The 13,762-nt window shown below is 38.0% G+C and overlaps 2 protein-coding genes across 3 annotated transcripts in view; one reads left to right on the top strand and one right to left on the bottom strand.

Moving 5' to 3' along the window:
- Positions 1-13,762, top strand: part of LOC125244061 (stonustoxin subunit alpha-like) — a 1,172,099-nt gene that overhangs the window by 297,344 nt on the left and 860,993 nt on the right. The window lies entirely within an intron of this gene.
- The window catches only part of LOC125244160 (hydroperoxide isomerase ALOXE3-like), a 43,927-nt gene that overhangs the window by 27,988 nt on the left and 2,177 nt on the right, over positions 1-13,762 (bottom strand). Inside the window, exons 2-5 of the mRNA XM_048154181.1 lie at positions 6,754-6,907; positions 6,359-6,563; positions 2,533-2,614; positions 2,294-2,416 (exon numbers count right to left, since the gene is read on the bottom strand). Of these exons, the coding sequence (XP_048010138.1) occupies positions 2,294-2,416; positions 2,533-2,614; positions 6,359-6,563; positions 6,754-6,900 (557 nt within the window). The 5' untranslated portion in view covers positions 6,901-6,907. The remainder of the gene's footprint in view (positions 1-2,293; positions 2,417-2,532; positions 2,615-6,358; positions 6,564-6,753; positions 6,908-13,762) is intronic.

The following is a 13,762-nucleotide window of genomic DNA, read 5'->3' as shown; positions in this document are numbered from 1 at the left end:
CTACTACTTATGCAAACGTTGATCACACTACAAACAATACAAAACTGCAATTCTATAAGATTCAGAAATGATTAATTCATTCTTTACCTGGGTTTTCAGTTTATGATAGCTGATTAAGCTCACCTCACATCTTGTCTGACAAGTCTTTCGGGTTTTGAGTTGTTCCTTAATCACGTGACAGACCCATACACTAAATCAATGCATTCTGAGCCGGAAAGAGAATTGATTAGTTCATTTCATGAGTCTTTCGGGTTTTGAGTCGTTCCTTAATCACGTGACAGACCCATACGCTATTTCTGACATTTCTGTCACTGTTTTTGTTACTGTTTCTTGAGGATCTGTGGTGTGTTATTTTATAAATAAATAAAGCCCTGTTATAAATAAAATATTGATTAATTTATCTTTTTGACTGTCTATCTGTACATAAACACTAGGCTATATAATAATGTAATAAAAAATAATGTAATAATCCAAGCCTACAATACAAAGTATTTATAGCCTAGTTTATTCATTTTTACTCCAATTTTGAGTTTGCTGTTATAATAATTGCTTTTCCTAGGCAGACTTGACATATTGGTCTAATATAAGAAGATTGCTCAAAAAGGACATAATGACATAAATTAAAAGCAAATAACATTTTGAATTTGAATTATTAATGTTAGTTTAAAACATTAAGGTTATGATAACTTCAGCTTTAACAGTTGTAACCCAAACTGAAATAAAACTGGACAGTTAAAGTTATTTACTAAGAAATATAATGTGCTTGGGTCACACAGCCTGACTGTATTGACTGCATTGGTTTAGCGTATGGGTCTGTCACGTGATTAAGGAACGACTCAAAAACCCGAAAGACTAATGAAAAGAACTAATCAATTCTCTTTCCGGCTCAGAATGCATTGACTGAAAAAGGTGAACTACTACTAGCAGTACAGAACCTATAGAATACTGCGCATGCGCGACTGAACGAATCACCCCCCGAGACGACTCGTTCTTCCCGAGTCACAATAAAGATTCGTTCAAAATGAACGAATTGTTCAAGAACGACACATCACTAATTCTCACAAAATCCTATAGGAATCCATTAGGAATCTTTTAGGACAAGACATAAATATCCTATAAGATAGTTCCTAACGGAATCCTATAGGAATGGTTCCAAAATATGATAGAAATTCTTATAGGAATCCTATATAGATTTCTTATTGGAATCCTTTAGGATGTTTTGACAAGGGACGTGATCTACACTGATGAACAAAATGAACAAAAGACTGAAAAGAGGAGAAACATCATCTTGCGCCAACATTTATTAGAAAGCTTTTTAAACTATTCATGACCCACCCTTACTAGAATTTATATAGTTTTATTGTAGTAATTATGGTAAATTTGGCTTACTTGTAGAATTTATAATCTATTAAGGGAATATATTTTTACTAGATTTATATTTTTCATAACAAATGCTATGATAATGGAAAATGATACAGTTTGACTTGTTATGACACAATGAAGAAGACTTATAAGCTTACATGTGCGTAAATAATATAAAACTGAGTTTATAGAGGTTACTGGGGAAACAGCTCTGTTTCTGCTGTTCCACAAGCGCCACCTACTGACAGAGAGTGGTTTAAATTTTCATTCAGCCTGACTACTGTTTTTGTTTGTTTGTGACCACATTTTTATAATGTTAATAAATTAAATTTTGAATAATTGGCTTTTTAACATCCTTTTGAATAAAGTGAAACTTTAATTTCAGGTATATATCACTTTTCACAGTGAATATAATTCCAAAGCAGCATGTTTAAATAATAGTCAAATTGTAAAGCATGAGAAATGTCAACCAATTTTAGAATGCACTGTATTATTTTTTTTTTCGTAATGAAACATGTTACTAGAGAACAACAACATAAAACACATTTACTGTTGGATTTTTTTGAGGGTTTTTTTGGGGGGGGGGGTTCTGGGTAATAGTACACCACTTATTTTTTTAGGACTACACCACTGGTCTACTCCCTCATTTTCTGCCACAATGATAGGAGCCTTAACGTTACTGCTACTGATAATTGTGATCTGGAAGAGGAAGCCTATATGGCGAAGATTAATCATGAACAGGCCTATCAGCCATTTTGCTTGGAATTAAGATTGCAATAGAGTTGACACCTGTTCAGTTGTTTCTCTAAATTCTTTTGCGTTGTTCTAAAAACCCAATATTTTGGGTCCAACAGACCCAGGAACACTGATCAGTGTGTAACAAATAGATGAACACTATAGGAGGGTTAAAAAAAATGACGTGGTCACTTACTGCGCTCCAGCACTGGAGTAAAACTCTGTTTCCTTTGTAAAAGAGAATCGGACTTCAGCTGGCAGAGTGAGAGCAGTGTCATAATCGATAACTTGGGGTGTGCCCTCAGCATACACGCGCCACCTGGGAATAGAATATTCAGCTGTATTTCACTGAAATTTATTTCATTTCACTGAATTAATTTTAATTTAATGCAGACACTGTCACACACAACTTGTATTGGTGTGCTGCCCACAAACCTAAATAACTTCTGTTGCTCTTCTCGCTGCCTTATCCTTTGTTTATGGGCTATTGGGTTGATTTCCTGGAACACAAGTGAAGCTGAAATGGAAACATTAATTCACAAATAAAATGATTTGTTAATGTTTGCAAACATTTTAGAAAAAAATAAAGGATTTTGTATATATCATTTCTTGATAATGATGACGTCATTCATGTGATTTTTTTTTATTTTTTATCATAGACACTTTAATTTGATTAAAAATGTGCTTTGTCTAAAATGGCTAATGGTTGCATTAGCCTATAGATAAGTTACACTCTTCTTAGATACATAAAAAAGAAATTTAATTTAATTTTACTTTAGTTAGTGTGTAAATGTTACTGTAAGAACATAAAAAACAACGTCTGCAAAGTTACGATGCTCAAAGTTCACTGCAAAGGGAGATATTTTCTTTTAAAAAATTGTTGACCAGAGTGGAGTTTTCAATGCGGAGGTGACAGATGATGCAATAACAGCAACTCAAACAATAGAGGCAAGACTAGAACTGGCTGCATGCGGCGTTTGAAAAAAGAAAAAAAAAACAATTACAAAACACAAGGAATTTTCTTTTTTTCTCCTTTTTTCCTTCTGTTTGCATTTAAATGAGAAAATTAAAGTGGATAATATTGACAGATTGGAAAATTTCATTGACTCTTACTTTAAGCGCTTCATCTACCACTTCTCTAAATGAAGACACTAACCTGGCCAAGCAGAAAAAGAAAGACTCTGCTACAGTTACAGAAGATTTGTTGACCACGGATGTGGAGGTTAGTGTCTTACAATCTATCACTAAGAATTTGAATCTGCTTGAGTCTGTGCACTTGCAGATACTAGACATTAAATTGCTTGAATTTTGCATATGATCAAATTGAACAACTTCAAATACAAAATAAATCGTCACAGACTACAGTCGCAACACTTACCAAACCAGTTGATACTCTCACCTCTGAAAATAGAAGAATTAATGAAACTACTCAAAATACAAATTAGGAGTATGCAAGATAATTTTACTGGGATCCCTTAAAAATAAGGCTTAATTTTTTCATTTACTTTTTTTTCACAGATTTCTAGTTTATCTGTTAATTCAGCCATACTGATTGGAGGTGTGTCACACAATAGTTGCAGCAGAGATCGTAAATATTTGCAGCATTTTACAGGTTTTATTAACAAAGAACTCAAAACACAGAACAGCACAATCATATAAATGCAATGGAGAACTGACAAAGAACAGACTGAAATGGCTTCAGGTGAACAGGCAGCCACCAAGGTGGCGCCGACAGTACAGGAGCCGAAGACGGTGCCGGAAGCTGAGGAGGCCGGGGCAGTACTGACAGTTCAGGGGGCCATGACGGTGCTGGCCAATCAGGGGGCCTTGGAGGTGGAGGCAGTTAAGGGGGCCATGGCTGGGCAGCCTCCGTGGACTGGACCCTTGGCCTGTCCACTATAGCGAGGGACATATGGCACCCTCCCAAAATTTTCTTGTGTACTGGTGGCTGGTTTACTCTCTGGATAGGGACTGGAGCCCTCTCTGGACTCTGGATGGTGACTGCAGCCCTCTTTGGACCCTGGACAGGGACTGGAACCTGCACTGGACGTCAGTCAGGGGCTGGGGCTTTCACTGGATGATAGTCAAGGGCTGGAGCCTTCATTGGACTATAGTCAGGGGCTGGAGCCCACGTGTGTGCAGCCCACACACAAAACATGGCTGTGGCCATAATGGTCAGCGCTTCATTCTCTGGTGCTGACTCAAGAGCTGGAACAGGCTCTGGGATTTCTCTCACTGGAACGGATTCAGGAAACTCTCACAGGAACGGATTCAGAAAATTCTCTCATGGGAACAGGCTTAGGAAATTCTCCTATTGGGAGAGGCTCAGGAAAATTCTCTCACGGGAACAGGCTCAGGAAATTCTCTCACGGGATAGGTAGCTGTGGCTGGCACACTGGTTTCCTCCTCACTCTCTATGATAGTAAAGGGGGATCCACTGTGGACCAGCACCCACTCAACATAGTCCTGGAAGCTCCCCCGAGGCCATTCGCCAGACAGGTCTCAACTCAGAGACCGGAGCACGCCTGCCCGGAGAATGGCCTCGGGGGAGCTTCCAGGAAAAACACACAGAGGCTGGTGTCATCATAACGCATGAAAGGAACCAATTCCAAATACCTCTGCGTGTGGGCCTCTAGAGACAGATACCCCTGGGAGAGGAGGAGAATCTCAGCTGATGCTAGATCCATATAATGGTCAGTTGATCTTTCACATGTTGGTTGCACAAGTGTGGAGACCACGGCTGAGGGCTTAGGTGTGACCATGGGTGACACCTAAGCCCTCAGCCGTTGTTTATCAACTGGAACTCGTAGTACTTTTGAAGTTCAGTTTCTGCGTTCTTTGGACAACCCAGTAGTTTTTGCAATTATATATCAGCCACCTCATGTACACAAGGATTTTCTTAATGAATTCACTGAATTTATGGGGGAAACTGTCACCAATCATGATAGAATCTTGATTTTAGGGGATTTTGACATTCATGTCTGCTGTGACTCTAAGCCACTTTCAAAAGACTTTCTTAATCTACTTTACACTTTTGAACTTGTGCAGTGGGTGTCTGGACTTGATTTTGTCCCATGGTTTTTATCAGTGTTGGACATTAATATCAATATTGCAGGCTTGTCTGATCATATGCCTATATTGTTCTCTATGCCTTTGGATGGGAATACTCAAAAACATTCTCCACTTCCACGCTGGACTCGTATCATCACTGGCCATTCAAGTGACAAATTTTCCTCCATGTATGTACATCAAAGTGCTAATCAGTATATGAATTCCTCTACATGTCACTTGGATGCTGATGAACATCCAAGTCTGTTCAATGCTACCTGTTCTAACATTTTAAATCCCATTGCACCACTAAAGGTGAAAAAACATAAGCACAATTCAATACCTTTGCAAAATGACTTTACTCGTTCTCTCATACAGACATGTCGAAGGGCTGAACGTAAATGGAAAAAAGACAAACTGCAAGTTTTACATGAAATTTTAAGGGACTCTCTTTCTGCCTATCAGCAAGCTGCTAAGGCTGCAATCTCTCTGAGTTAATTTAAAAAAATAGCCATAAACCAAATATCCTTTTTTCCACTATTGAATCTGTTCTTCACCCAAATGTTAATTTGTTTCCCGAGACATCGGTTTCTCTTTGTGAAGATTTTGCAAGACATTTTAATAATAAGATTTCCCAAGTTACATCTTTGTTGCTTCTGTCATCATAAAAATTGCCTGATATTCCTGATTGAGATTAAATCTACCCTGAAACGTACTACGTGCCCCCAGGATGTAATTCCTGTACGTTTCCTCTGACAAATTATTGAGACTGTTGGCCCTGACTTATTGTCTATTATTAACAAATGTCTTTACACTGGCACTGTACCTGGTGACTTTAAACTTGCCACGGAGCAGCCTTATCTTAAAAAACCTAGCTTGGACCCTACATTACCGGCTAACTTTCGTCCTATTTCAAACTTGTCTTTTCTTTTCTAAAATTTTAGAGAAAGGGGTTCTAAATCAACTATGGTCTTACTTGAATATTAATTCCATCTCTGAAAAATTTCAATCTGGTTTTAAATCCTTTCACAGTACTGAGTCAGCTCTTTTACAAATTCTGAATGATATCATGCTGATTACTGACTCTGGGCAGTCTATGGCTCTGGTTCTGTTAGACCTCAGTTCTGCCTTTGATTTAGTTGACCATAATAATATTACAAGACACTTATATCACGTCTTGAAACATGTGTTGGCCTGAAACGTGAGTGCCTACCTTTAGCAGGTCTTAAAGCGAGCCTCTCGTGACACTCAAGCCAGCTGTAGCATGGAAACAAAATCTTGTCACCTTCGGGCGTGTTGACCAAGATCTTATCGCAGAACCACTGGTCGTAAAGAAGACCCATAAACGGCTTGGAGTAGAGGTTGACAGATATGAGCTCTCCCAGGGACTCTTTACAGTGTATATCAAATGCTTGCTCCTGCAAAGACATGTTAAGATAAATAAAAAAGAAATTCAGGTTAAATAAAAGATAAATTCAGGTACATAAAAAATGCATCATTTATCATTACATACAACTTTTATTTTTTCAAATATCTTCCATCTAAAGATTCTGACTGATGTTTTTTGGACCAAAACTCCTTACTGTTAGTTTAATTTGGTGCACTTACCGATCCTTGCCAAAACCCCTGATACCCCTGTTTTAGATAGTGTTCATCACTCTTGGCCTCAGTACCATGCAGTTGGATGTAGATACAGCTACTGGTGCCCGCCAAAAGCCTCTGCCCAGTGTGCGCCGTTACTGTGTAGATCACCATGGCTGTTCTGCAAAGTAATGGACAATGATTTTTAAGAGAAAATATAAACATGATGAGACCACCAAAGAATATCACATAAAGAGAGAGAGAGAGAATGAGTGGAAGAGAGGTCACAATGCTACTGCTGCAAGAGAACTGTTGTTACTAGATTGATTGTAAAGAGAAATGAAATTACCACAAAAATTAAATACACATTTCACTTGAACACTCCATAGCAAAGATTTATTACTAAGTTTTTGCAAAAGCAAGAACCTTGTTCCTTTAAGAATGACCTGCACACAAAGAGGCCAAGAGCAGAACGCCAGTTTCACACCACAAGCGTGAGGGGCGCTTATTTTTTTCCCATGTGCATGTTAACCAATGGGTGCATTCACTAGTGTTACATTCACGCCTTCCCGGACTCCAGTTCCAGCATCCTGTTCTCCACACCTGTCTGTGCTTCCCTCATCAGTCTTCCCACCATCTCCCCGGATTCCCAGCACCTGTTGTCTCTCGTCAGCACTCCCTTTAAGTTGGACTCACTCCTAGCACTCCCTGTCCATTCTTGTTATTGGTTTATTTGTTGATGTTGCATATCTGCTCCTTGGTTGTTAATAAAGCCTTTATCATTGTGGATTTCCATACTTGCCTCATCTATCCAGCACAGCACGTAACAGAAGAACAGACCTAGACCACTGGAAATTCCACAACAAAGATGGGTTTATTCTTCACCGCCAAGGTTCCTGTGTCTCCCGTACCTCTCAAGCCATCGACAGCCTCGGATCACCTCGTTGGGTTCCGGCAGGGCAGTCGTTCGCTGGAGAGGTATGTGGAGGAATTTGTTGAGCTAGCTTATTTGGCGAATTGGCCAGATGCGTGTTTGAACATGCAGTGTCGAGCCGCTGCTGTGATGCTGTACAAACGCTTCCAGTGTGAATACTTGTCTGTTCCATACAATGTCTCTGCTTGTTCTGTTCCATACATTGAACAGAAATTCTCAAGCAGAGAACCGGACTGAGATCACCTCTTTAGCTAGGTCTCGGTTTGCTGTATTCACACCTGCCCAGAAGATTCGCAAGGGTGGGTGAATGAACTTGAGTTTGATTCAATCGAACCAAACAAGACAGGTGTGAATACAGCCTTATTTATGCTGAAGAGCTGGAGAGGTATGCCTAAGATGGCAGCAGAGAGAAGACCGCACACTTTCCAACATATATATAAATGTATTAAAGTTATATGATGAAATGGAGTTGCTAAAACAATGCAAACTCAATCAATTCTTTTTGTAATTGACCTAGTGAGAAATTTGATAACTTTAAATACACTAAATAAATTGAATAAATAAATTAATAAATAATAAATGTAATTCGTTTTAATAAATAAATTAATGTTAAATAAACCTTTTATAACTTTAAATGTAATAACGTCTGCCACTCTACAAATTAATGGAACTTATGACACATCAATGCTCCAATTGTAAATGAGAAGACATATCAATATAAAAAAGATTCCACACCATCAATAATAATTCGTAATTATTTTGCACAATGCAAAGCTATTTTTTTAAAAATAAATTTAAATATTAAAACGTTTCAGTGTCTTCTTAAATTATTATTTTTTTGTAATAACATTAAATTATTGGTATTGTGCTGCTGTGACTTCACCCTTGCAGGCGTAGTTCACAACACTTAAGTCAGCACTAAAGAATCAGTCTTAGACTTTACTAAAAGTTGCTTTTAGCTTCTGTAAGAATTTTTGATTCTTAAGTCAAAGCTTAAGACTATTCTTAAGACTATTCTTAAAGTGTCATGAGCAGCACTTTTGAGACATTTGAATTTTCCGCTGTAATGCGATCTCATGCGAACATATTTTCCATCGTGTTGGTAGATCACAACTTCAGCTCTGGTCGCGTTGCAGGGAAATGCATTTTTGTACTATAGCACTGAGGAATGAGCACCTATGACCATTTAACAAATAGGAAATTAGACAAAAGTGATACTTTGGTTACACTTTAACTAACCAGAGAAGACAGCTGTCAATACCCTCACCAGTCAGTGTCAGCACTTACACTGCAGTACACACTACAAAGTGTTCAACACCTGTTATAGATGTGTAAATGCATGAATAATTCATTTACAAAGCTTTCTGCGTCTCCTAATCTAAAGTGTAAACTATTAATCACTTATAAATGTGTTACATATCATTTGTAGACCTTTCTTACCTGTTATAAATTATTTGTATATGTATACGTAAATTCATTTATAATGCTTTCAGCGTCCCCTAATCTAAAGTGTAAACTATACATCAATTGTAAATGTTACATATCATTTGCAGTTCTTCCTGTTACATAATCCATCTTATTCCATCACTTTACCCAAGCCTGAACTTTACATTTAAAAAAATAAAAATAACACTCTGCCATCATTTAATTAGCACTTAATCATTTAAAGATGCAATATGTAAAATTTTCAGTTCACTAGTGGTCGCTAGAGGCCTATTCAAAACAAAAGCGTAGCTTGATGATGCCAAGTTTAAGAACGGAATCTTGGGACTTGTGGTCTTCCCCTCACAGCTGGTGGAAAATAATTGGGATAGGACTCGGGCAGAAATCATGAGTATCTTTTCCGGTCATGAGTATGAGGTAACGCAGCTCTGTTATATAGATTATATTAGATACATTTGAGTGTTGAAAATGATGTTATAACGTTACTCTGTGCATTCGCTTGGTGGCTGCTGTGAGAAACTGTTACACACTGCAGTAACGATTTTAGAATATCATATTAAATGATAGGTGGCTTGTGTTGATAAATGGCATGCAATTAATTTTAAAACGTATAGAGAATACGAACCAACGTCATGCCGTGTTGCATGCCAGGGCGGCGCCGCCATTTTGACAGGATCGCCCCCTACTACTTGCACTGAAATGAATACAGATACTTGCTTACCTTTTGTTTTGTTTCTGCCATTAAGTGGAACATTCACATTTTTAAGGGTATCGTTTGCACGGAACAGAAGCTATTTTATAGCATCGCATGATCATTTTATTTATTTTTTATTTTTTCACTGAAGTTTTGTAGAATTTCGTTTACAATGGTCATCTGTTTAACGCGTCGCACACTGGACGCTCGCTGCTGCTTCAGCCATCATATGAATATCCAAATAAAAGTATGTGTTCAACACACTGAGAAAAATCGATTCATTTATTTGTTGGAAACGTTTAAATGATGCTTAAACGAGCATACCAAGTAGGCCTACAACTGTTGTCATTCTAAGTATTCCTTTCCACGATCCCAGAGAATCAGAGATTATGGGTCAGTCAGCGGACATACGGACACGAACACACTGTATTTTTATATTTATTTCAACAGATGACAAACAAAATCAAAACCCTAGGAGCTTGTCAACAGTTTAGTAGTGAGTCCTTGCAAGGGCACCTTTTAAAAACGCTGGCTTAGTGTATTATGATGACATTATATTAAAAGATGTGCAGACGAGCCCTGAATATGAACGCAACGCGTTCTCCACACAGTATGCTTTAACAGATATGTACAGAATCTTGTGTTTGTCTCGGTGCATTAAGCGTTTCTTCATTCTTAAAAGCATTTGAATGTCCCCGTTCAAGTTCTACTAATTCACGAGCGGAGTGAGAGTCATACTCGCAAAAGGTAATGTTAATTATTAAACCAAAAATTTCAAAAAACACTCAGCAATGTGATTCTTTTATTGAGTGATATGCAGTGGGTTTAATCAGTGCCATTACTAAAAGATTTGCCATCCGGCGTCTTCTCGTCATCTCCTCCACCTGCTTCCCTTGCTGTTTTTACACGTAGAAAAGGCAAAAAACGTTGCTCATTGTCCAGTTCTCTCTCAGAACGATTATCAGAGTTACTATCACCATTATCGATGCAGCATTAATGACACACAATGGTGAAATTTTTCACAATCATGACAGAAAACAAATTACTGAACTAAATTCAATGACAGAAAGGCTGCGCGATCCTGTCAAGATGGCGTATAAACAAAGAAGTTACCCAGAACTCAACGCGGCGTGACGTCAGAATCGTATTCTCTATTGTATGATGGAGAAAATGCTGCATTACTGTTACTAAAAATAAAGCTGCATCTGATTATGCTATGTTAGCTACTTCACAAAATAGTGTTTTTCTCTGAGGCATGGTAAAGCATGGTACTCGCAAAAAAATCAAGAAAATTAGAATTAAACAATATGACTAAACGTGTTGAGCTATATAACAATAATTAGTTTTCTGTCTATGAATATATCAAAACAGTTGTTCCCTTGTCTATTAAAACATGTAAATATTAGGCAATTAGGCTGGGCAAGTTAACGCGTTTTTATCGCGTTAACGCATTAATTAATTAACGCCGACAATTAGTTTATCGCGCGTTAACGTACTTTTTATTTTGAAAGTCCGTTGCTCACTGCGTTTGAATACACATAGATATACTGTAATAATACAACCGAATACAACACAAACCATGGGTCACAGGAGGGGTGGGATGTTTATCAGTAGGCTACTGGCTGCTTGGGATGAGCGTCATCACGCGTCTCAACCAATGAAAGCATTTGTTGTGTGCCTAAGAGAGCTACAGCGCGAAACAGAAAATATCTGGTGCGGACAGAAAGATGGAAAAAGGTACCGAAATCTTAAATGGACATTTTTATTTTAAACCTCTTCCACACGGTGGAGTTGATAGAACTAAAGCTATTTGTAACCACTGCAAAGCTGAATTGTCTTATCATCGGAGTACTTCGAGTCTGAAGTATCACTTAAATGCAATGCACACCGTTGATGCCAGCAAATCACCCACCCAAACAAACAGTGGAGGAAGGCTTCGGCAGACTACATTGGATGCAGCATGTGGGAAAACTATAGATAAACAAAAGAAAGACAAGCTAACAAATGCCATTGCGAAGTGGGTAGCTACAAACAGCAGGCCGATTAGTATTGTGGAAGATGTCAGTCTGAAGAATGTTATTAGGATCGCAACGAATGACTGCACGTACGAGCCTCCGCCAAGACGCACCATCGCAAGAAAAATACATGAATTGTATGAAAAGGAGTGGACTATAAAGGCGACGGCATTACAAGGAAGGGGCCAGTTATAATGTTATGATCGAGGCTCCGACATAATTATTATTATTATTTTTTTACAAACTAAACAAAACGTTAATGTTTTATTTAATAAAACATTAATGTTTTAATGTTTTATTTATACGTTAATGTTATATTTAATTTGATTACATTAATGTTTAAGTTAAGATTTACAAGAAATGTTAACTGCTACTAACTTTTAACTGCTGTAAAAAAGCACTTTATTTGTTTAAAGTTTTGACAAACCAAATGTTATTGCACTTTTGTTCATACAGCAGTACTTTGAAAGAATAAAATTACGCAATACACTACTTTTGATTTCAATATTGAATTTTGCGCATGCTGCGATTTATCGCGATTAAAATATTTAATAGTTACCCAGCACTAGTAAATATATTAAAGCGTCTTCCATGGTTTCTACAAAATAAAACCGGAAACCGAGGGTAACGCGGGTATGACGCAATTGACCCATCGCTAAGCCAAACCCGAAAACCACCACAGGCCAATCGTGGTTTATCAACTGTAACTAGGCGCGGAGGTCTGTCAAGCTTCCGAGCGAGGGAAACATGCCGAAGCATTGTGCGTAGGGATTGTGTAAATCTGATACCCGGTATCCTAAAAGTTTAGACAGGGTGGTGGAATTTTTTTCCCTTCCTGAAACCTAAAACCCAAGGGGAGAAATGCCGGTGTTCTGACAATTTGTGCTACCCTGACAGATTTTGCTACCTCCCATTGAAACAGTAGGTAACGTTAGCAAAATCTGACAAAATCCAAAAATATGCTAACGTTACCTATCAGATTGTGCTTCCAGCGTGATATTAACGTGGTTTATGCCTTTATTAACATCTACACCTACCCCAACCCTAAATCTACCCTTATAATAATACAAGTACAGTAGTTGTAGCGCAATATGATATAGCATTAATCGTTAGAACAAGTATAAATCGATAGCGAAAAATCCTACTTATCAGATTGTGCAATATTAATGTCTACACCTACCCCAACACTAAACCTACCCTTACAATAATGCAAATACAGTAATGTTGTGTTATTTATCATGACAACAATGATGTAATATTGATGTGCGCACATGCAGTAAGCCCGAGTAGGACAATCTGACGGGTAGGTTAGCTAGCTAACTCAGCACATCATTGCTTGGAAATAATGACGGTTCTTTGTTCATAATGCATATATTTGAACGTGAAATAAGATGATTAAAGGCAAGACGGAGAAGCCTGGCGCACTAAAAATATAAGCGGGAGAATGTTATCATTGCAAAGTGGTCAGTCTAATGTCTTATGTTTATTCCACAAGACTTATGGATAAGCTGTTTGATTTATAATTATTAGGTTATTTTCACAAATTTCACTTAACCTGCTGTGGATGAACAAAGCTTTTCCTCAATTGTGTTTCCCATTTGAATGGTCAGTGTATGAGGCGGCAGCTGCTTGCGCTGGGAGCTTTAGCTTCAATTTTGATCAAATTATTTTCTAATCGGTTGCATATTATGTCGTGGATATATCCCTCGAATGCATACTGCAGTCCCTTTTGTCTTGCTCTCTCAGATATTTCACCTGTTCGCCAAAAATGACTAATTATCTTCTTGGAAATGTCTGACATCGGTGCATACACACTGTAAATGACTTGCCAGGCGCAAAAGCTTGACAGGCGTAGCAACAGTAACTAAGAAGGGTGGGGCTTAGCAAAGGGTCCATTGACAGGCGACTCCTCACACAGCCTTGGTTAAAATTGCAATTTTCGTACGATTT

Source organism: Megalobrama amblycephala, linkage group LG1 (genome assembly GCF_018812025.1).
Source record: "Megalobrama amblycephala isolate DHTTF-2021 linkage group LG1, ASM1881202v1, whole genome shotgun sequence".
Taxonomy (NCBI): domain Eukaryota; kingdom Metazoa; phylum Chordata; class Actinopteri; order Cypriniformes; family Xenocyprididae; genus Megalobrama; species Megalobrama amblycephala.
Note: the sequence above shows the minus strand (reverse complement) of the source record. Positions and strands in the feature narration are given on the sequence as shown.